Source organism: Salmo trutta, unplaced genomic scaffold (assembly GCF_901001165.1).
Source record: "Salmo trutta unplaced genomic scaffold, fSalTru1.1, whole genome shotgun sequence".
Classification (NCBI taxonomy): domain Eukaryota; kingdom Metazoa; phylum Chordata; class Actinopteri; order Salmoniformes; family Salmonidae; genus Salmo; species Salmo trutta.
In genome coordinates this window covers 80,328-103,801 of record NW_021822789.1, presented here as the reverse complement: position 1 = coordinate 103,801, position 23,474 = coordinate 80,328, and the positions used below count along the sequence as shown (strand labels likewise).

Here is a 23,474-nt window from a genome sequence, read left to right as displayed (position 1 = left end):
GTATTTCTGTTCAAAGCTTAAATCAGTCATCGGCACTCCCCCCAGGGACACAAACAGGACCAGGCGTCATGTGACAAGCCTGTTCTATGTTCACGTATAAAATCCCCACCCTGATTTTCCTTCATCAGACCAGGCCTCCACTCCATTACGAGTTGGCCAATAGGTTTGACCATCCAATTCCTCTACTGAAAGTTAACTACACCACGTGGTTAACTTTTAGACTATCGATACCGACAGAATAAGAACAAGTCTTTGATATTAATTATTAGTCTGCAGCTAAGTACTCGATATCATCGAACGCGAAGACCGACGAAACATCCATTCTATAACGACATTAATAAATGTCGCTTTGAAAGTCCATTCTAACCAAGAGAGAGAGAACGCGGACAAAAACTCTCCAACAGGACAAAAACTCTCCAACAAGGATCCCGACGACACACTGAGCGTAAATATATATTGATTGCAATTGTTCCCGAATGAATGAGCGTTCATGTGCAAAGGATTAGCATATCAATTGTTAATATTTATGAACTCTGTAGTGTCTTCTCAGCTGCCCTTTATGACCCTTTGTTTTTAACAAGACACCAGCCATGCCAGTTTAGCCCACTAGGGCACATTACTCTACCAATTCTTTGTGACGATAATTACTGTTTGTATGCTTTCTGTGAATTACTTAGTTTAGTAAATAAATGATTTGAAGACAATTGATGTATGGATGACTTTTAGTAAAGGCTGGGTTCGTGCAGATACAACAATTTACGACGTTGGGAATGAGACTGGACGCGAGGTAAAATACACCATTTAAATCAGAAGATAATCGGCCTATCCTATAATAGAATATAATGTTATGATATAGGAAAGTTATATTAGGAAAATTATAACTTTAATCTGAATATTTTCCTTGGTGCCCCGATCTCCTAGTTAATTACAGTTAAACGATTAATCAGTTTAATCGAATGATAATAATTACAGGGAGTTATTTTGATAAACATGTCTTCAGTTAATGGTGCCCAAAGACACGACAACTCTAACCCGGAAACTTATAAGAAATCCCACTATGCCCTTCAATGAATCATCAAACAGGCAAAGCGTCAATACAGGACAAAGATTGAATCCCACTACACCGGCCCCGATGCTCGTCGGATGTGGCAGGGCTTGCAAACTATTACAGACTACAAAGGGAAGCACAGCTGCAAGCTGCCCATTGACGCAAGCCTACCAGATGAGCTAAATTGCTTCTATGCGTGCTTCGAGGCAAGCAACACTAAAGCATACATGAGAGCACCAGCTGTTCTGGATGACTGTGTGATCACACTCTCCGTAGCCGATGTGAGTAAGACCTTTAAACAGGTCAACATTCACAAGGCCGCAGAGACAGACAGATTACCAGGATGTGTACTCCGAGCATGCGCTGACCAACTGGCAAGTGTCTTCACTGACATTTTCAATCTGTCCCTAACCGGGTCTGTAACATGAAACATGTTTCAAGCAGATTGCCATAGTGCCTGTGCCCAAGAACACCAAGGTAACCTGCCTAAATGACGACCGACCCGCAGCACTCACGTCTATAAACATGAAGTGCTTTGAAAGGCTGGTCATGGCTCACATCAACACCATTATCCCAGAAACCTTAGACCCACTCCAATCTGCATACCGACCCAACAGATGACGCAAGCTCTATTTCACTCCACACTGCCCTTTCTCACCTGGACAAAAGGACCACCTACGTGAAAATGCTATTCATTGACTACAGCTCAGGATTCAACACCATAGTGCCCTCAAAGCTCATCACTAAGCTAAGGACCCTGGGACTAAACACCTCCCTCTGCAACTGGATCATGGACACCCTGACGAGCCACCCCCAGGTGGTGAGGGTAGGCAGCAACACATTTGCCACGCTGATCCTCAACACAGGGGCCTCTCAGGGGTGCGGGCTCAGTCTCCTCCTGTACTCCCTGTTCACCCAATACTGCATGACCAAGCATGACTCCAACACCATCATTAAGTTTGCTGACGACACAACAGTGGTAGGCCTGATCACCGACAATGATGAGACAGCCTATAGGGAGGAGGTCAGAGAGCTCGCAGTGTGGTGCCAGGATAACAACCTCTCCCTCAACGTGATCAAGACAAAGGAGATGATCGTGGACTACAGGAAAAGGAGGGCCCAGCACGCCCCCATTCTCATCGACGGGGCTGTAGTGGAGCAGGTTGAGAGCTTCAAGTTCCTTGGTGTGCACATCACCAACAAACTATCATGGTCCAAACACACCAAGACAGTCGTGAAGAGGGCACGACCACTGCTATTCCCCTCAGGAGGCTGAAAAGGTGTGTCATGGATCCTCAGATCCTCAGAAAATTCTAATGCTGCACCACCAAGAGCATCCTGACTGGTTGCATCAACGCCTGGTATGGCAACTGAGATGCAGTGCCTTAGACCGCTGCGCCACTCGGGAGCCCCATATGGCCTCGCTACTGTTATTTTATTGATGTGCATTAATTAGTTATTTTTAGATTTTATTTTTTTCTTATTTTTTAATTAAATGTTTATTTAGTAAATACTTTCTTAAAACACTTATTTTTCTTTAAACTGCATTGTTGGTTAATTAAGGGCTTGCAAGTAAGCATTTCCCTTCAGGGATCTCACACAGCCAGTCATTGAGCCATACATTACCTTTAGGGATCTCACACAGTCAGTCATTGTAGCCATACATTACAGTAACTTTAGGGATCTTACACAGCCAGTCATTGTAGGCATACATTACCTTAACTTCAGGGATCTCACACAGCCAGTAATTGAGCCATACATTACCTTTAAGGATCTCACACAGCCAGCCATTGAGCCATACATTACAGTACTTTTAGGGATCTCACACAGCCAGTCATTGAGCCATACATTACAGTACCTTTAGGGATCTCACACAGTCAGTCATTGAGCCATACATTACAGTACTTTTAGGGATCTCACACAGCCAGTCATTGATCCATACATTACAGTACCTTTAGGGATCTCACACAGCCAGTCATTGTAGACCTCACAGTACCTTTAGGGATCTCACACAGCCAGTCGTTGTACCCCTCACAGTCTACATCGTTCCAGGATCCCTTTTCATCCCAGTTAGAGTAAATCTCAGCACAGGACTCCACGCTGTTGTAGTTGTCTGGTTGCCCCTTCATCCAGTGTTGGAAGGACAGCTGAGGACAAACACATTTGTAATAGAAAGACCTTTCCCATGAGGTAGACTTCTGATGAACAATACTTCAAATCTATCACAGACAATCATGAACATTCCTCGAGGAAAAACATCAGCCAACATGGGAGGCAGTTCAGTTGGAAGTGTTCAGGAACAATACCAGCAACACCTTATTATAATTAGCAGTAGTAGTAGTACTACTAGTAGTAGTAGTATTACTATTAGTAGTAGTAGAAGAACTACTAGTAGTAGTAGTAGTAGTAGTAGTAGTACTAGTAGTAGTAGTATTACTATTAGTAGTAGTAGTATTACTATTAGTAGTAGTAGTATTACTATTAGTAGTAGTAGAAGAACTACTAGTAGTACTGGTAGTAGTAGTACTAGTAGTAGTAGTATTACTATTAGTAGTAGTAGTATTACTATTAGTAGTAGTAGAAGAACTACTAGTAGTACTAGTAGTAGTAGTAGTAGTACTAGTAGTAGTAGTATTACTATTAGTAGTAGTAGTATTACTATTAGTAGTAGTAGTATTACTATTAGTAGTAGTAGAAGAACTACTAGTAGTACTAGTAGTAGTAGTAGTAGTACTAGTAGTAGTAGTATTACTATTAGTAGTAGTAGTATTACTATTAGTAGTAGTAGTATTACTATAAGTATTACTAGCAGTAGTAGTAGCAGTAGAAGTACTACTGGTATTACTAGTAGGAGTACTAGTAGTAGTACTAGTAGTAGTATTACTAGTAGTAGTAGTATTACTATTAGTAGTAGTAGTACTAGTACTAGTAGTAGTACTATTATTATTATTAGTAGTAGTAGTTGTAGTATTACTATTATTATTATAAGTAGTAGTAGTAGTAGTAGTATTATATTAGTAGTAGTAGTAGTAGTAGTATATTAGTAGTAGTAGTAGTAGTAGTAATAGTAGTATTACTATTATAATTATAATTAGTAGTAGTAGTAGTAGTATTATTACTATTTTTGTTGTAGTAGTAGTAGTAGTAGGAGTAGTAGTGTTATATTAGTAGTAGTAGAAGTAGTAGTAGTACTAGTAGCAGTAGTAGTATTTCTATGACTAGTAGTAGTCATAGAAAAGGTAGTACTACTATTAGTACTATTAGTAGTATTACTATTAGTAGTATTACTAGTAGTAGTAGCAGTAGTAATATTACTATTAGTAGTAGTAGTAGTAGTAGTAGTAGCAGTATTACTATTAGTAGCAATAGTAGTATTACTATTGGTAGCAGTATTGGTATTACTATTAGTAGTAGTAGTAGTAGTAGTGTTACTATTATTATTATAATTAGTAGTAGTACTAGTATTATAATTAGTATTATTATGTGAACATAACTCACTGGTGACCCATCAGTCCAGGCGTAGCCAGCGTTTGGATCCTGAGCACTCAGGCCGATCCAGGAAGTCCCACCATGGCTACGGTATCTAAAACATTATATCACATTATTTCCATGGCTACGGTGTCCAAAACAATATCATATTATCACCATGGCTACAGTATCCAAAACAATATCATATTATCACCATGGCTACGGTGTCCAAAACAATACTATATAATCACCATGGCTACGGTGTCCAAAACAATACTATATTATCACCATGGTTATTGTATCCAGAACAATACTATCTTATCACCATACCTACGGTATCCAAAACAATACTATATTATCACCATGGCTACGGTATCCAAAACAATACTATATTATCACCATGGCAGGGAATACAACTTCTATCAGTGTGAGTTAGCAGTATTACATTATTGGTATGTCTGGGGCCCCACCTAGTGGACCTTGTTTGAGAAAACTGGAAGAAGGTGGAAATAGAACTGTCATATACTGTAACAAACATGTTACTAAACCTTTATAGGTAACAAACATGTTACTAAACCTTTATAGGTAACAAACATGTTATTAAACCTTTATAGGTAACAAACATGTTACTAAACCTTTATAGGTAACAAACATGTTACTAAACCTTTGTAGGTAACAAACATGTAACTAAACCTTTATAGATAACAAACATGTTACTAAACCTTTATAGGTTGACTCTATAGATCCTAGAATAAGTCCTGTCGAAAATTTTTGGGGGTCTGGAATCGTTGCTCATCGATAAAGGTGTGTGTTGGAATATCTGAGTGTTTAAGTGAGGTTATTTGTAGAACTTACACATGATGAATAGACTGGAGGTCCGTAGAGCTGTGTATGCTGAGTAGGTCTCCTCCAATCACCCTGCAGATGTCTCGAGCCTCAAACCAGGTCTTCTCATCTGCGCGAGGCACTGTAAAGAACTGGACCAGACAGACAACCTATTCAGTACACTACTTTAGACCAGGGCCCTATGGGTAGTGCACTACTTTAGACCAGAGCCCTATGGGGTAGTGCACTACTTTAGACCAGAGCCCCATTGGCACAACACAGGGAAAAGACTGTCATTTAGGACACATCCTGTCTCTGGATCCTGATCTGTTACAGTTAGGAAGAGATCCTTATACTACAGACTGTCTCTGGATCCTGATCTGTTACAGTGAGGAAGAGATCCTTATTCTACAGACTGTCTCTGGATCCTGATCTGTTACAGTGAGGAAGAGATCCTTATACTACAGACTGTCTCTGGATCATGATCTGTTACAGTGAGGAAGAGATCCTTATTCTACAGACTGTCTCTGGATCCTGATCTGTTACAGTTAGGAAGAGATCCTTAAGTGACGACAAACCAGGTCATTATCCTAAATGACTTAGAACCTCTGTAGATCAGTTGGTAGGACATGGTGCTTGCAAGATCAGGATAGTGGGATTGATTCCCGAGACCAGCCATACTGTAAAATGTACGCATGCATGACTGTGGATAAAAGCGTCTCCTGAATGGCAGCTATTATTATTATGTTGTTATATTGTAGAACCTGGCTGTATAGATGTCAAATGAGGAGAACAACATTAAAATGTCTTCGGGATCGGTGTACCTTCCACGGGACGGTTGAGCTAACGTAGGCTAATGCGATTAGCATGAGTTTTTGAGTAACAAGAACATTTCCCAGGATATAGACATATCTGATATTGGCAGAAAGCTTAAATTCTTGTTAATCTAACTGTACTGTCCAATTTACATTAGCTATTACAGTGAAAGAATACCATGCTATTGTTTGAGGAGAGTGCACAATTTTGAACATGAAAAGTTATTAATAAACAAATTAGGCACATTTGGGCAGTCTTGAATTTTGAACAGAAATGCTATGGTTCTTTAGATCAGTCTAAAACTTTACAATACACTGATGCCATCTAGTGTACAAAATCTAAGTTGCACCTGGGCTGGAATAATAAATTATGGCATTTCTCTTGCATTTCAAAGACGATGGTACAAAAAAATACAAAAGAACGGTTAGGTTTTTCTTTGTATTATCTTTTACCAGATCTAATGTGTTATATTCTCCTTCATTAATTTCACATTTCCATAAACTTCAAAGTGTTTCCTTTGAAATGGTACCAATAATATGCATATCCTTGCTTCAGGGCCTGAGCTACAGGCTGTTAGGCTTGGGTATGTCATTGTAGGAGAAAATAAAATAAGGGTCTAATCTTTAAGAGGTTTTAACTCCTCCAGAGTTTGTTACTACAGTCATAATACATATTAGTTTCATTCTAAGTTATGTCTACCTTAAAGCAGAAGTCCCGAGACCCCACAGGATACCAGCCCTCATGGCACCTGGGAGGGACAGTTGTGATTGGTTCTGTTGTTGGCCCCGCTCCTTCTGCCAGATGTTTACAGATATACTTCTCCTGATTGGTGCAGCTCAGCACATCCCATAATCCAGCTAGAGTCCCTGTTGTCATGGCCACACAACCCTGTCTACTGCCTGAGGTCAAAGTTGATGCAAAGAGAGAACACAAATACAGAGCAACATTCAGGTTCACAGCTAAGAGCACCTATAAGCATGTTCAATGATATTCAGTTATATAGAACAGTAGTATGAGACTCCTACTATAGAACTGTAGTGAGACTCCTACTATAGAACTGTAGTGAGACTCCTACTATAGAACTGTAGTCAGACTCCTACTATAGAACTGTAGTCAGACTCCTACTATAGAACTGTAGTGAGACTCCTACTATAGAACTGTAGTCAGACTCCTACTATAGAACTGTAGTCAGACTCCTACTATAGAAATGTAGTCAGACTCCTACTATAGAACTGTAGTCAGACTCCTACTATAGAACTGTAGTCAGACTCCTACTATATAACTGTAGTCAGACTCCTACTATAGAACTGTAGTCAGACTCCTACTATAGAACTGTAGTCAGACTCCTACTATAGAACTGTAGTGAGACTCCTACTATAGAACTGTAGTCAGGCTCCTACTATAGAACTGTAGTGACTCCTACTATAGAACTGTAGTCAGACTCCTACTATAGAACTGTAGTCAGACTCCTACTATAGAACTGTAGTGAGACTCCTACTATAGAACTGTAGTCAGACTCCTACTATAGAACTGTAGTGAGACTCCTACTATTGAACTGTAGTCAGACTCCTACTATAGAACTGTAGTCAGACTCCTACTATAGAACTGTAGTCAGACTCCTACTATAGAACTTTAGTGAGACTCCTACTATAGAACTGTAGTGAGACTAATACTATAGAACTGTAGTCAGACTCCTACTATAGAACTGTAGTGAGACTCCTACTATAGAACTGTAGTCAGACTCCTACTATAGACCTTTTGTGAGACTCCTACTATAGAACTGTAGTCAGACTCCTACTATAGAACTGTAGTCAGACTCCTACTATAGAACTGTAGTCAGACTCCTACTATAGAACTGTAGTGAGACTCCTACTATAGAACTGTAGTCAGACTCCTACTATAGAACTGTAGTGAGACTCCTACTATAGAACTGTAGTCAGACTCCTACTATAGAACTGTAGTCAGACTCCTACTATAGAACTGTAGTGAGACTCCTACTATAGAACTGTAGTCAGACTCCTACCATATACCTGTAGTGAGACTCCTACTATAGAACTGTAGTCAGACTCCTACTATAGAACTGTAGTGAGACTCCTACTATAGAACTGTAGTGAGACTCCTACTATAGAACTGTAGTCAGACTCCGACTATAGAACTGTAGTCAGACTCCTACTATAGAACTGTAGTCAGACTCCTACTATAGAGCTATAGTCAGGCTACTACTCCTTCATAGACAGTCTTGTATCTAAACATCACCATTCACCTTCTCCCCAAAGAATTACAACAGGTTTGATATTATATAAATATGCTACATTATCGTTATATAATATTGTAATGAAACAGATAGGGAGAGTAAGCTTATCCTCAGTGGTCGGTGAACCCTCAACGCTCTGGCCCTGCACTCCATCGACTCCCCCAAGAAAGCATGCTCCCTTGTGGGAGTAGATGAACATGCTTCTAAACACATGGTCACTACAATATATAGTATTATTATATATCTCTATAGTTGTCCCTTACCTGGCATCTGTGTGTTCCAGTGGGTGAATCTGACCCTGTTGCTGTTCATCCAGGTGAAGTCGTCGATGTGGTTCTGGTTGGAGAGTCCGATCCAGAAGTGTTGCTCTGGCCTGGACCCAACCAGGCTGATCAGGAAAGCATTATCCACCCTGGACACATTATTATTAAAACATTATCATTATAACATAATCCACCCTGGACACATTATTAATAAAACATTATCATTATAACATTATCCACCCTGGACACAGTCACATTATCATGTAACATAGTGGATTATTATCATGGCACATTATCATGGATCATTATCCACCCTGGACACGTTATTATTAAAACATTATCATTATAACATTATCCACCCTGGACACGTTATTATTAAAACATTATCATTATAACATTATCCACCCTGGACACGTTATTATTAAAACATTATCATTTTGACATTATCCACCCTAGACACGTTATTATTAAGAGACATTATCATTATAACATTATCCACCCTGGACACGTTATCGTGGAACATTATCATGTCACGTGATCATGGATCATTATCATGGATCATTATAATGGATCATTATCATGGATCATTATCCACCCTGGACACATTATCATGGCTCATTATCATGTCACGTGGTCATGGATCATTATCATGGATCATTATCGTGGATCATTATCATGTCATGTGATCATGGATCATTATTATGGATCATTATCATGGATCATTATCCACCCTGGACACATTATCATTATGACATTATTGAAACATTATGGTTAAAGGTATATTTTACTCAAAAACTATATTTTAGCAGTTTGTCCTTTAGTCCACAGTGCCCCAAAATGGTGTCAGCACCCGAGGGTTCAAGATGGAGCACTTTCAGTATAGAGCAAAAACTGTGATTACATAACAGTGGACCCAATAAGAAAAAACTATGCATTTGTTTTTGAGTAGAACATTATTTTAAACATTATAATGGAACTTTGTCCACCCGGAACTCATGATCATTAGACAATGTATTATCTAGACAAATTAATCTAGTCCACATTACTGATATAGAGAAGTACATCCCGGTTTCTCTCTTACCTGCTAGAAACATCTGCCAGATATGACTGTGAGCTCTTGCATGTCTCTTTGGCCTCATCAAAGGTCTTGATCTCTGGGCCCACAAAGTAGCAGTAGGAGCCGTGCCTGGTCCAATGCTTCAGAGAGACAAACAGGGTCAGAAACAGCTGTTAGACTGTTGAGCTGGTCTAGGTGTAAGGCTGGTTATGTATCACATCAACACCATTATCCCAGAAATCCTAAACCCACTCCAATTTGCATACCAGACCCAACAGATCCACAGATGACGCAATCTCTATTGCACTCCACACTGCCCTTTCCCACCTGGACAAAAGGAACACCTATGTGAGAATGTTATTAATTGACTACAGCTCAGCGTTCAACACCATAGTGCCCTATTCCGGTTGGAATATTATCGCTATTTTACGAGAAAAATAGCATAAAAATAGATTTTAAACGGCGTTTGACATGCTTCTAAGTATGGTAAAGGAATGTTTTGAAATTTTTGGTCACGAAATGCGCTCGCGCGTTACCCTTCGGATAGTGACCTGAACACACGAACAAAACGGAGGTATTTGGACATAACTATGGATTATTTTTAACCAAAACAACATTTGTTGTTGAAGTAGAAGTCCTGGGAGCGCATTCTGACGAAGAACAGCAAAGGTAATCCAATTTTTCTAATAGAAATTCTGAGTTTAGGTTGCCCCAAACTTGGTGGGTGTCAAATTAGCTAGCCGTGATGGCCGAGCTATGTACTCAGAATATTGCAAAATGTGCTTTCGCCGAAAAGCTATTTTAAAATCTGACATAGCGTTTGCATAAAGGAGTTCTGTATCTATAATTCTTAAAATAATTATTATGTATTTTGTCAACATTTATCATGAGTAATTTAGTAAATTCACCGGAAGTTTTCGGTGGGTATGCTAGTTCTGAACATCACATGCTAATGTAAAAAGCTCGTTTTTGATATAAATATGAACTTGATTGAACAAAGCATGCATGTATTGTATAACATAATGTCCTAGGAGTGTCATCTGATGAATATCATCAAAGGTTAGTGCTGCATTTAGCTGTGGTTTGGGTTTTTGTGACATATATGCTTGCTTTGAAAATGGCTGTGTGATTATTTGCGTCTATGTACTCTCCCACCGAGCCCAGAGAGGTTAACTGGTGCCTCCGCACCTTGACTCTGTACCAGTACCCCCTGTATATAGCCTCATAAACATTATTTTATTGTTGCTCATAAATTATTATTAATATTTTATCATTTTCGTTTAAAAAAATGTATTTGAATTTATTTGTTTATTTATTGTTTACTTCAGTTTATTTAGTAAATACTTAACACTTATTTTTTCTTAAAACTGCATTGTTGGTTAATCATTTCATTGTCTACACCTGTTGTATTCGGTGCACGTGACAAATAACATTTGATTTGATTAGATTTTTGATGTAAATGTTGATTATCTATCTACCTGCCCAGGGACTACAGTTGACAACTAGCTAGCTGACTAAATCTGGCACATTTACAGAATGTTTTTTTCTACTTTATTCAGACACTTGGAAACAGAGGTGGAGAAGTGGGAGTGACATCAGGAAGGCTTGAATCGAGGCTTGAACCTCAGTCTCCGGTGCGGGGAGCCATATATGTGGCTGTTCCTGAGAACATCAGCGCTATAGAGCATGACCTCTGCTCCCCCTGGCTGAACTCTGCTCCCCCTGGCTGAACTCTGCTCCCCCTGGCTGACCTCTCCTCTCCCTGGCTGAACTCTCCTCTCCCTGGCTGAACTCTGCTCCCCCTGGCTGACCTTTCCTCTCCCTGGCTGAACTCTGCTCCCCCTGGCTGAACTCTGCTCCCCCTGGCTGAACTCTGCTCCCCCTGGCTGAACTCTGCTACCCCTGGCTGAACTCTGCTCCCCCTGGCTGAACTCTGCTCCCCCTGGCTGTCCACTCACCGGTTTGCAGCCTGGGTAAGTATCCACCTGGTCCCCTGATTGTTTGGAGGTAGATTTCTTCATACAGATGAAACCATGCTGGTTCTCACACACCTGGGTAGCCCACCTGCCCTGCTGCAAGACAGACACAGTCACACAGGACACCGTCAAGGAGGGAGAGGTTGGTGTGGTTGTGAATGGGTGGTTTGGGTTAGGGAGTGTTAGGGCCAGGGTTAGGGAGTGTTAGGGCCAGGGTTAGGGAGTGTTAGGGCCAGGGTTAGGGAGTGTTAGGGTTAGGGAGTGTTAGGGCCAGGGTTAGGGAGTGTTAGGGCCAGGGTTAGGGGGTGTTAGGGTTAGGGGGTGTTAGGGGTAGGGGGTGTTATGGTTAAAGGGTGTTAGGGCCAGGGTTAGGGAGTGTTAGGGGGTGTTATGGTTAGGGGGTGTTAGGGCCAGGGTTAGGGGGTGTTAGGGCCAGGGAATGCCAGGGTTAGGGAGTGTTAGGGTTAGGGAGTGTTAGGGTTAGGGAGTGTTATGGTTAGAGAGTGTTAGGGTTAGGGGGTGTTAGGGTTAGGGTCAGGATTAGGGGGTGGCAGGTAGCTTTGTGGTTAGAGCGTTGGGCCAGTAGGTTAGGTTGCTACATTTTACATTTTAGTCATTTAGTCTGTCTGGGCTAGGGGGCAGTATTTTCACGGCCGGATAAAAAACGTACCCGATTTAAACTGGTTACTACTCTTGCCCAGAAACGAGAATATGCATATTATTAGTAGAATGGGATAGAAAACACTCTGAAGTTTCTAAAACTGTTTGAATTGTGTCTGTGAGTATAACAGAACTCGTATGGTTACGTAGCACTTTCTAAGGCTTCCATTGGCTCTCTAAAAACTACAGAAAGCGGATTGAGGCGTCTCCTGTCTCTGGGCAGAGTATAGTAGCTCAGTTTCTCAGTGGTCTGCCTGGTTTCAAAGAGATTGGATATGCGCATTCACGAGACCACGCTGTTTTTTCTTTTCCTCTTTGAATGAATACACTATTGTCCGGTTGGAATACTATCGCTATTTTACGTTGCGTTTGACATGCTTCTAAGTACAGTAATGGAACATTTAGAATTTTTTTGTCTCGAAATGCGCTCGCTCGTTACCCTTTGGATAGTGACCTGAACGCACGAACAAAACGGAGATATTTGGACATAACTATGGATTATTTGGAACAAAAACAACATTTCTTGTGGAAGTAGCAGTCCTGGGAGTGCATTCTGACGAAGATCAGGAAAGATAATACAATTTTTCTAATACTAATTCTGAGTTTAGTGTGCCCCGAACTTGGCGGGTGTCTGAATAGCTCACCATGATGGCTGAGCTATGTACTCAGAATATTGCAAAATGTGCTTTCGCCAAAAAGCTATTTTAAAATCTGACATAGCGATTGCATAAAGGAGTTCTGTATCTATAATTCTTAAAATAATTGTTATGTATTTTGTCAACGTTTATGATGCGTAATTTAGTGAATTCACCGGAAGTTTTCGGTGAGAATACATTTTCTGAACATCACACGCCAATTTAAAAAGCTGTCTTTTGATATAAATATGAACTTGATGGAACAAAACATGCATGTATTGTATAACATAATGTCCTAGGAGTGTCATCTGATGAAGATCATCAAAGGTTAGTGCTTCATTTAGCTGTGTTTTTGGTTTTTGTGACATATATACTTGCTTGGAAAATGGCTGTGATTATTTTTGGCTATGTACTCTCCTAACATAATCTAATGTTTTGCTTTCACTGTAAAGTCTTTTTGAAATCGGACAATGTGGTTAGAGTAACGAGAGTCTTATCTTTAAATTGTGTAAAATAGTCGTATGTTTGAAAAATTTCAATTATTGCATTTTTGAGGTTTTTGTATTTCGCGCCACGCTGTTCCACTGGCTGTCTATGGGCTAGGTGGGACGGACACGTCCCACCTAGCCCATAGAGGTTAGCAGACGCTCTTATCCAGAGCGACTTACAGCAGTGAATGCGTACATTTCATTAAAAAAATGTTTTTACGTACTGGTCCCCCGTGGGAATCTAACCCACAACCCTGGCGTTGCAAACACCATGCTCTACCAACTGAGCCACACGGGACCTGCTAGGTTGAATCCCCGAGCTGACAAGGTAAAAATCTTTCGTTCTGCCCCTGGTAGGCCGTCATTGTAAATAAGAATTTGTTCTTAACTGACTTACCTAGTTAAATAAAGGTTAAACAAAATAAAAATAGGAGTTGTTAGGGTTAGGGGCAAGGTTAGGGGGTGTGAGGGTTAGGGGCAGTGTGGAGGGGGGATGATGGTACCATACCTCTCCCCTGACCAGGACACAGTTTCCCCCCATTGGCATGGCTTCCTCCCACCTGGTGAAGGTGACAGGGGATTGGTCGCTCCAGTCAAACAGTAGTGACGTCTTGACATCGTTCATCCCGATCCACAGCTCGTCAGCGGCCGCTGGGACAGAGGAAGAGAGGTGGGAGAGTTGGAGTTAGCCTTTTCACTGACTGTCTAACGTGTGAGCGTATCTGTGTTTCACTGACCATATCCCAGCTGTGACATCACAAAGCTGTGCTGCTCAATGTTGTGGATGCTGGCCAGGTCGCCTCCGTCCTTCCGACATTCCGTCTGAGCCTCTGTCCAGGTCTTCTTAGTACGCTGGAGGAGGAAGCACCTGGCAGCGTAGGGAATCCACGGACTGGAGCAGAAACCTGTCTCTTCTGTTGATCACCAACACAGGGAAACACATTGTAGGAATACAAGAAATACACCGCCCATAATAAACAAAATAATACAAAAATGAACTGGACTAAACTGGACTGAACGTAATTAAAACAAACTGTACAAGATTGAAATGGACTAGACTGGATTAAAATTGACTGAACATAATTAAAACAAACTGTACAAGATTGAAATGGACTAGACTGGATTAAAATGGACTGAATATAATTAAAACAAACTGTACAAGATTGAAATGGACTAGACTGGACTAAAATGGACTGGACTGGATTAAATTGAGCAGAGTAGAACGGACCGTTGGATCTGGGTGAACAGGGGTTATAGGGAGGTCTTTCTGACAGACCTACCTGGGTGGACAGGGCTTTTAGGGAGGTCTTCCTGAAAGACCTACCTGGGTGAATGGGGCTTTTAGGGATATCTTTCTGACAGACCTACCTGGGTGAACAGGGGGTGAAGGTGGGTCTTTCTGACAGATGTAGCCATGTTTCTTGGAGCACAAGGAGCTCTGCCAGTAGGACTGCTGAGCTGGGTCAACCAGTCCACACATCTGACCAGGATCAGAGAGAGGGTGACCTACAGACAAACAACAACAACAGCTATGTCACTACATCTGAAGACTAACAGCTATGTCACTACATCTGAAGACTAACAGCTATGTCACTAAATCTGAAGACTAACAGCTATGTCACTACATCTGAAGACTAACAGCTATGTCACTACATCTGAAGACTAACAGCTATGTCACTACATCTGAAGACTAACAGCTATGTCACTACATCTGAAGACTAACAGCTATGTCACTACATCTGAAGACTAACAGCTATGTCACTACATCTGGAGACTAACAGCTATGTCACTACATCTGAAGACTAACAGCTATGTCACTACATCTGAAGACTAACAGCTATGTCACTCCATCTCAAGACTAACAGCTATGTCACTCCATCTGAAGACTAACAGCAACAGAAATAGTAACATTAACAAATGTTTAATGTTCTCACCAGAGTCCCATCTAAAATCACAAAGGGTTCACCTGGTCCCCTATATAGAGTAACTGACCCTGGTCCTTTTCCCTTATATAGAGTAACTGACCCTGGTCCCCTATGTAGAGTAACTGACCATGGTCCCCTATATAGAGTAACTGACCCTGGTCCTTTTCCCTTATATAGTGTAACTGACCCTGGTCCCCTATATAGTGTAACTGACCCTGGTCCCCTATATAGAGTAACTGACCCTCGTCCCCTATATAGAGTAACTGGCCCTGGTCCCCTATATAGTGTAACTGACCCTGGTCCCCTATATAGTGTAACTGACCCTGGTCCCCTATATAGAGTAACTGACCCTGGTCCCCTATATAGTGTAACTGACCCTCGTCCCATATATAGTGTAACTGACCCTGGTCCCCTATATAGTGTAACTGACCCTGGTCCCCTATATAGAGTAACTGACCCTGGTCCCCTATATAGAGTAACTGACCCTGGTCCTTTTCCCCTATATAGAGTAACTGACCCTGGTCCCCTATATAGAGTAACTGACCCTGGTCTCCTATATAGAGTAACTGACCCTGGTCCCCTATATAGAGTAACTGACCCTGGTCCTTTTCCCCTATATAGAGTAACTGACCCTGGTCCCCTATATAGAGTAACTGACCCTCATCCCTTATATAGTGTAACTGACCCTGGTACCCTATATAGAGTAACTGACCCTCGTCCCCTATATAGTGTAACTGACCCTGGTCCTTTTCCCCTATATAGAGCAACTGACCCTGGTCCCCTATATAGTGTAACTGACAATCGTCCCCTATATAGTGTAACTGACCCTGGTCCCCTATATAGAGTAACTGACCCTGGTCCCCTATATAGTGTAACTGACCCTGGTCCGTTTCCCCTATATAGAGTAACTGACCCTGGTCCCCTATATAGTGTAACTCACCCTCGTCCACTATATAGAGTAACTGACCCTGGTCCCCTATATAGAGTAACTGACCCTTGTCCCCTATATAGAGTAACTGACCCTGGTCCCCTATATAGAGTAACTGACCCTGGTCCCCTATATAGAGTAACTGACCCTGGTCCCCTATATAGAGTAACTGACCCTGGTCCCCTATATAGTGTAACTGACCCTGGTCCCCTATATAGAGTAACTGACCCTGGTCCCCTATATAGAGTAACTGACCCTGGTCCCCTATATAGAGTAACTGACCCTGGTCCCCTATATAGAGTAACTGACCCTGGTCCCCTATATAGAGTAACTGACCCTGGTCCCCTATATAGAGTAACTGACCCTGGTCCTTTTCCCCTATATAGTGTAACTGACCCTGGTCCTTTTCTCCTATATAGAGTAACTGACCCTGGTCCCCTATATAGAGTAACTGACCCTCGTCCCCTATATAGAGTAACTGACCCTGGTCCCCTATACAGAGTAACTGACCCTGGTCCCCTATATAGAGTAACTGACCCTGGTCCTTTTCCCTATATAGAGTAACTGACCCTGGTGAACCTATATAGAGTAACTGACCCTGGTCCCCTATATAGAGTAACTGACCCTGGTCCTTTTCCAATATATAGTGTAACTGACCCTGGTCCCCTATATAGAGTAACTGACCCTGGTCCTTTTCCCCAATATAGAGTAACTGACCCTGGTCCACTATATAGAGTAACTGACCCTGGTCCTTTTCCAATATATAGTGTAACTGACCCTGGTCCCCTATATAGTGTAACTGACCCTGGTCCCCTATATAGTGTAACTGACCCTGGTCCCCTATATAGTGTAACTGACCCTGGTCCGTTTCCCCTATATAGAGTAACTGACCCTGGTCCCCTATATAGAGTAACTGACCCTGGTCCCCTATATAGAGTAACTGACCCTGGTCCCCTATATAGAGTAACTGACCCTGGTCCCCTATATGGAGTAACTGACCCTGGTCCCCTATGTAGAGTAATTGACCCTGGTCCCCTATTTAGAGTAACTGACCCTGGTCCCCTATATATTGTAACTGACCCTGGTCCCCTATATAGTGTAACTGACCCTGGTCCTTTTCCCCTATATAGAGTAACTGACCCTGGTCCCCTATATAGAGTAACTGACCTTGGTCCCTTATATAGAGTATCTGACCCTGGTCCTTTTCTCCTATATAGTGTAACTGACCCTGGTCCCCTATATAGAGTAACTGACCCTGGTCCCCTATATAGAGTAACTGACCCTGGTCCCCGATATAGTGTAAATGACCCTGGTCCCCTATATAGAGTAACTGACCCTGGTCCCCTATATAGAGTAACTGACCCTGGTCCCCTATATAGTGTAAATGACCCTGGTCCCCTATATAGAGTAACTGACCCTGGTCCCCTATATAGAGTAACTGACCCTGGTCCCCTATATAGAGTAACTGACCCTGGTCCTTTTCCCCAATATAGAGTAACTGACCCTGGTCCCCTATATAGAGTAACTGACCCTGGTCCTTTTCCCCTATATAGTGTAACTGATCCTGGTCCCCTATATAGTGTAACTGACCCTGGTCCCCTATATAGAGTAACTGACCCTCGTCCCCTATATAGTGTAACTGACCCTCGTCCCCTATATAGTGTAACTCACCCTGGTCCCTTATATAGGGTAACTGACCCTGGTCCCCTATATAGAGTAACTGACCCTGGTCCCCAGTATAGAGTAACTGACCCTCGTCCCCTTTATAGTGTAACTGACCCTGGTCCTTTTCCCCTATATAGAGTAACTGACCCTGCTCCTCTATATAGTGTAACTGACCCTCGCCCCCATATAGTGTAACTGACCCTGGTCCCCTATATTGAGTAACTGACCCTGGTCCCCTATATAGTGTAACTGACCCTGGTCCGTTTCCCCTATGCAGATTAACTGACCCTGGTCCCCTCTATAATGTAACTGACCCTCGTCCCCTATATAGTGTAACTGACCCTGGTCCCCTATATAGAGTAACTGACCCCGGTCCCCTATATAGAGTAACTGACCCTGGTCCCCTATATAGAGTAACTGACCCTGGTCCCCTATATAGAGTAACTGACCCTGGTCCCCTATATAGAGTAACTGACCCTGGTCCCCTATATAGAGTAACTGACCCTGGTCCCCTATATAGAGTAACTGACCCTGGTCCCCTATATAGAGTAACTGACCCTGGTCCCCTATATTGTGTAACTGACCCTGGTCCCCTTTATAGTGTAACTGACCCTGGTCCTTTTCCCCTATATAGAGTAACTGACCCTGATCCCCTATATAGAGTAACTGACCCTGGTCCCCTATATAGAGTAACTGACCCTGGTCCTTTTCCCCAATATAGAGTAACTGACCCTGGTCCCCTATATAGAGTAACTGACCCTGGTCCCCTATATAGAGTAACTGACCCTGGTCCTTTTCTCCTATATAGTGTAACTGACCCTGGTCCCCTATATAGTGTAACTGACCCTGGTCCCCTATATAGAGAAACTGACCCTGGTCCCCTATATAGAGTAACTGACCCTGGTCCCCTATATAGAGTAACTGACCCTGGTCCTTTTCTCCTATATAGTGTAACTGACCCTGGTCCCCTTTATAGTGTAACTGACCCTGGTCCCCTATATAGAGTAACTGACCCTGGTCCCCTATATAGAGTAACTGACCCTGGTCCCCTATATAGAGTAACTGACCCTGGTCCTTTTCCCCTATTTAGAGTAACTGACCCTGGTCCCCTATATAGAGTAACTGACCCTGGTCCCCTATATAGTGTAACTGACCCTGGTCCCCTATATAGAGTAACTGACCCTGGTCCTTTTCCCCTATATAGAGTAACTGACCCTGGTCCTTATCCCTTATATAGAGTAACTGACCCTGGTCCCCTATATAGAGTAACTGACCCTGGTCCTTTTCCCCTATATAGTGTAACTGACCCTGGTCCCCTATATAGAGTAACTGACCCTGGTCCCCTATATAGAGTAACTGACCCTCGTCCCCTATATAGTGTAACTGACCCTGGTCCCCTATATAGAGTAACTGACCCTGGTCCCCTATATAGAGTAACAAACCCTGGTCCCCTATATAGAGTAACTGACCCTGGTCCCCTATATAGAGTAACTGACCCTGGTCCCCTATATAGAGTAACTGACACTGGTCCCCTATATAGAGTAACTGACCCTGGTCCCCTATATAGTGTAACTGACCCTGGTCCCCTATATAGAGTAACTGACCCTGGTCCCCTATATAGAGTAACTGACCCTGGTCCCCTATATAGAGTAACTGACCCTGGTCCTCTATATAGAGTAACTGGCCCTGGTCCTTTTCCCCTATATAGAGTAACTGACCCTGGTCCCCTATATAGAGTAACTGACCCTGGTCCTTTTCCCCTATATAGAGTAACTGACCCTGGTCCTTTTCCCCTATATAGAGTAACTGACCCTGGTCCTTTTCCCCTATATAGTGTAACTGATCCTGGTCCCCTATATAGTGTAACTGACCCTGGTCCCCTATATAGAGTAACTGACCCTCGTCCCCTATATAGTGTAACTGACCCTGGTCCCCTATATAGAGTAACTGACCCTGGTCCTTTTCCTTTATATAGAGTAACTGACCCTGGTCCCCTATATAGTGTAACTGACCCTCGTCCCCTATATAGTGTAACTCACCCTGGTCCCTTATATAGGGTAACTGACCCTGGTCCCCTATATAGAGTAACTGACCCTGGTCCCCAATATAGAGTAACTGACCCTCGTCCCCTATATAGTGTAACTGACCCTGGTCCTTTTCCCCTATATAGAGTAACTGACCCTGCTCCTCTATATAGTGTAACTGACCCTCGTCCCCTATATAGTGTAACTGACCCTGGTCCCCCTATATTGAGTAACTGACCCTGGTCCCCTATATAGTGTAACTGACCCTGGTCCGTTTCCCCTATGCAGATTAACTGACCCTGGTCCCCTCTATAGTGTAACTGACTCTCGTCCCCTATATAGTGTAACTGACCCTGGTCCCCTATATAGAGTAACTGACCCTGGTCCCCTATATAGAGTAACTGACCCTGGTCCCCTATATAGAGTAACTGACCCTGGTCCCCTATATAGAGTAACTGACCCTGGTCCTCTATATAGAGTAACTGGCCCTGGTCCTTTTCCCCTATATAGAGTAACTGACCCTGGTCCCCTATATAGAGTAACTGACCCTGGTCCTTTTCCCCTATATAGAGTAACTGACCCTGGTCCTTTTCCCCTATATAGAGTAACTGACCCTGGTCCCCTATATAGAGTAACTGACCCTGGTCCTTTTCCCCTATATAGTGTAACTGACCCTGGTCCCCTATATAGAGTAACTGACCCTGGTCCTCTATATAGAGAAACTGACCCTCGTCCCCTATATAGAGTAAATGACCCTGGTCCCCTATATAGAGTAACTGACCCTGGACACCTATATAGAGTAACTGACCCTTTTCCCCTATATAGAGTAACTGACCCTGGTCCTTTTCCCCTATATAGTGTAACTGACCCTGGTCCCCTATATAGAGTAACTGACCCTGGTCCCCTATATAGAGTAACTCACCCTGGTCCTTTTCCCCTATATAGTGTAACTGACCCTGGTCCCCTATATAGAGTAACTGACCCTGGTCCCCTATATAGAGTAACTGACCCTGGTCCCCTATATAGAGTAACTGACCCTGGTCCCCTATATAGAGTAACTGGGCCTGGTTCTTTTCCCCTATATAGAGTAACTGACCCTGGTCCCCTATATAGAGTAACTGACCCTGGTCCTTTCCCCTATATAGAGTAACTGACCCTGGTCCCCTATATAGAGTAACTGACCCTGGTCCTTTTCCCCTATATAGTGTAACTGACCCTGGTCCCCTATATAGAGTAACTGACCCTGGTCCCCTATATAGAGTAACTGACCCTGGTCCCCTATATAGAGTAACTAACCCTGGTCCCCTATGTAGAGTAACTGACCCTGGTCCCCTATATAGAGCAACTGACCCTGGTCCTTTTCCCCTATATAGTGTAACTGACCCTGTTCCCCTATATAGAGTAACTGACCCTGGTCCCCTATATAGAGTAACTCACCCTGGTCCTTTTCCCCTATATAGTGTAACTGACCCTGGTCCCCTATATAGAGTAACTGACCCTGGTCCCTTATATAGAGTAACTGACCCTGGTCCCCTATATAGAGTAACTGACCCTGGTCCACTATATAGAGTAACTGACCCTGGTCCCCTATATAGAGTAACTGACACTGGTCCCCTATATAGAGTAACTGACCCTGGTCCCCTATATAGTGTAACTGACCCTGGTCCCCTATATAGAGTAACTGACCCTGGTCCCCTATATAGAGTAACTGACCCTGGTCCCCTATATAGTGTAACTGACCCTGGTCCCCTATATAGAGTAACTGACCCTGGTCCCCTATATAGAGTAACTGACCCTGGTCCCCTATATAGTGTAACTGACCCTGGTCCCCTATATAGTGTAACTGACCCTGGTCCCCTATATAGAGTAACTTACCCTGGTCCCCTATATAGAGTACCTGACCCTGGTCCTCTATATAGAGTAACTGACCCTGGTCCCCTATATAGAGTAACTGACCCTGGTCCCCTATATAGAGTAACTTACCCTGGTCCCCTATATAGAGTACCTGACCCTGGTCCCCTATATAGAGTAACTGACCCTGGGTCCCCTATATAGAGTAACTGACCCTGGTCCCCTATATAGTGTAACTGACCCTGGTCCGTTTCCCCTATATAGAGTAACTGACCCTGGTCCCCTATATAGTGTAACTGACCCTCGTCCCCTGTATAGAGTAACTGACCCTGGTCCCCTATATAGAGTAACTGACCCTTGTCCCCTATATGGAGTAACTGACCCTGGTCCCCTATATAGAGTAACTGACCCTGGTCCCCTATATAGAGTAACTGACCCTGGTCCCCTATATAGAGTAACTGACCCTGGTCCCCTATATAGTGTAACTGACCCTGGTCCCCTATATAGAGTAACTGACCCTGGTCCCCTATATAGAGTAACTGACCCTGGTCCCCTATATAGAGTAACTGACCCTGGTCCCCTATATAGAGTAACTGACCCTGGTCCCCTATATAGAGTAACTGACCCTGGTCCCCTATATAGAGTAACTGACCCTGGTCCCCTATATAGAGTAACTGACCCTGGTCCTTTTCCCCTATATATTGTAACTGACCCTGGTCCTTTTCTCCTATATAGAGTAACTGACCCTGGTCCCCTATATAGAGTAACTGACCCTCGTCCCCTATATAGAGTAACTGACCCTGGTCCCCTATACAGAGTAACTGACCCTGGTCCCCTATATAGAGTAACTGACCCTGGTCCTTTTCCCCTATATAGAGTAACTGACCCTGGTGAACCAATATAGTGTAACTGACCCTGGTCCTTTTCCCCAATATACAGTAACTGACCCTGGTCCCCTATATAGAGTAACTGACCCTGGTCCCCTATATAGAGTAACTGACCCTGGTCCTTTTCCAATATATAGTGTAACTGACCCTGGTCCCCTATATAGAGTAACTGACCCTGGTCCTTTTCCCCAATATAGAGTAACTGACCCTGGTCCACTATATAGAGTAACTGACCCTGGTCCTTTTCCAATATATAGTGTAACTGACCCTGGTCCCCTATATAGTGTAACTGACCCTGGTCCCCTATATAGTGTAACTGACCCTGGTCCCCTATATAGTGTAACTGACACTTGTCCGTTTCCCCTATATAGTGTAACTGACCCTGGTCCCCTATATAGTGTAACTGACCCTGGTCCGTTTCCCCTATATAGAGTAACTGACCCTGGTCCGTTTCCCCTATATAGAGTAACTGACCCTGGTCCCCTATATAGAGTAACTGACCCTGGTCCCCTATATAGAGTAACTGACCCTGGTCCCCTATATAGAGTAACTGACCCTGGTCCCCTATATGGAGTAACTGACCCTGGTCCCCTATATAGAGTAATTGACCCTGGTCCCCTATATAGAGTAACTGACCCTGGTCCCCTATATATTGTAACTGACCCTGGTCCCCTATATAGTGTAACTGACCCTGGTCCTTTTCC

The 23,474-nt window shown here is 43.0% G+C and overlaps 1 protein-coding gene across 2 annotated transcripts in view; it reads right to left on the bottom strand.

Annotated features, from left to right (window-relative positions):
• The window catches only part of LOC115184562 (macrophage mannose receptor 1), a 72,602-nt gene that overhangs the window by 26,044 nt on the left and 23,084 nt on the right, over nucleotides 1–23,474 (bottom strand). For both annotated transcript variants that reach the window (XM_029745428.1, XM_029745429.1), the window contains exons 6-15: nucleotides 14,859–14,996; nucleotides 14,228–14,404; nucleotides 13,999–14,141; nucleotides 11,690–11,803; nucleotides 9,756–9,871; nucleotides 8,675–8,823; nucleotides 6,857–7,056; nucleotides 5,372–5,493; nucleotides 4,547–4,631; nucleotides 3,045–3,195 (exon numbers count right to left, since the gene is read on the bottom strand). In XM_029745428.1, the coding sequence (XP_029601288.1) occupies nucleotides 3,045–3,195; nucleotides 4,547–4,631; nucleotides 5,372–5,493; nucleotides 6,857–7,056; nucleotides 8,675–8,823; nucleotides 9,756–9,871; nucleotides 11,690–11,803; nucleotides 13,999–14,141; nucleotides 14,228–14,404; nucleotides 14,859–14,996 (1,395 nt within the window). The remainder of the gene's footprint in view (nucleotides 1–3,044; nucleotides 3,196–4,546; nucleotides 4,632–5,371; nucleotides 5,494–6,856; nucleotides 7,057–8,674; nucleotides 8,824–9,755; nucleotides 9,872–11,689; nucleotides 11,804–13,998; nucleotides 14,142–14,227; nucleotides 14,405–14,858; nucleotides 14,997–23,474) is intronic.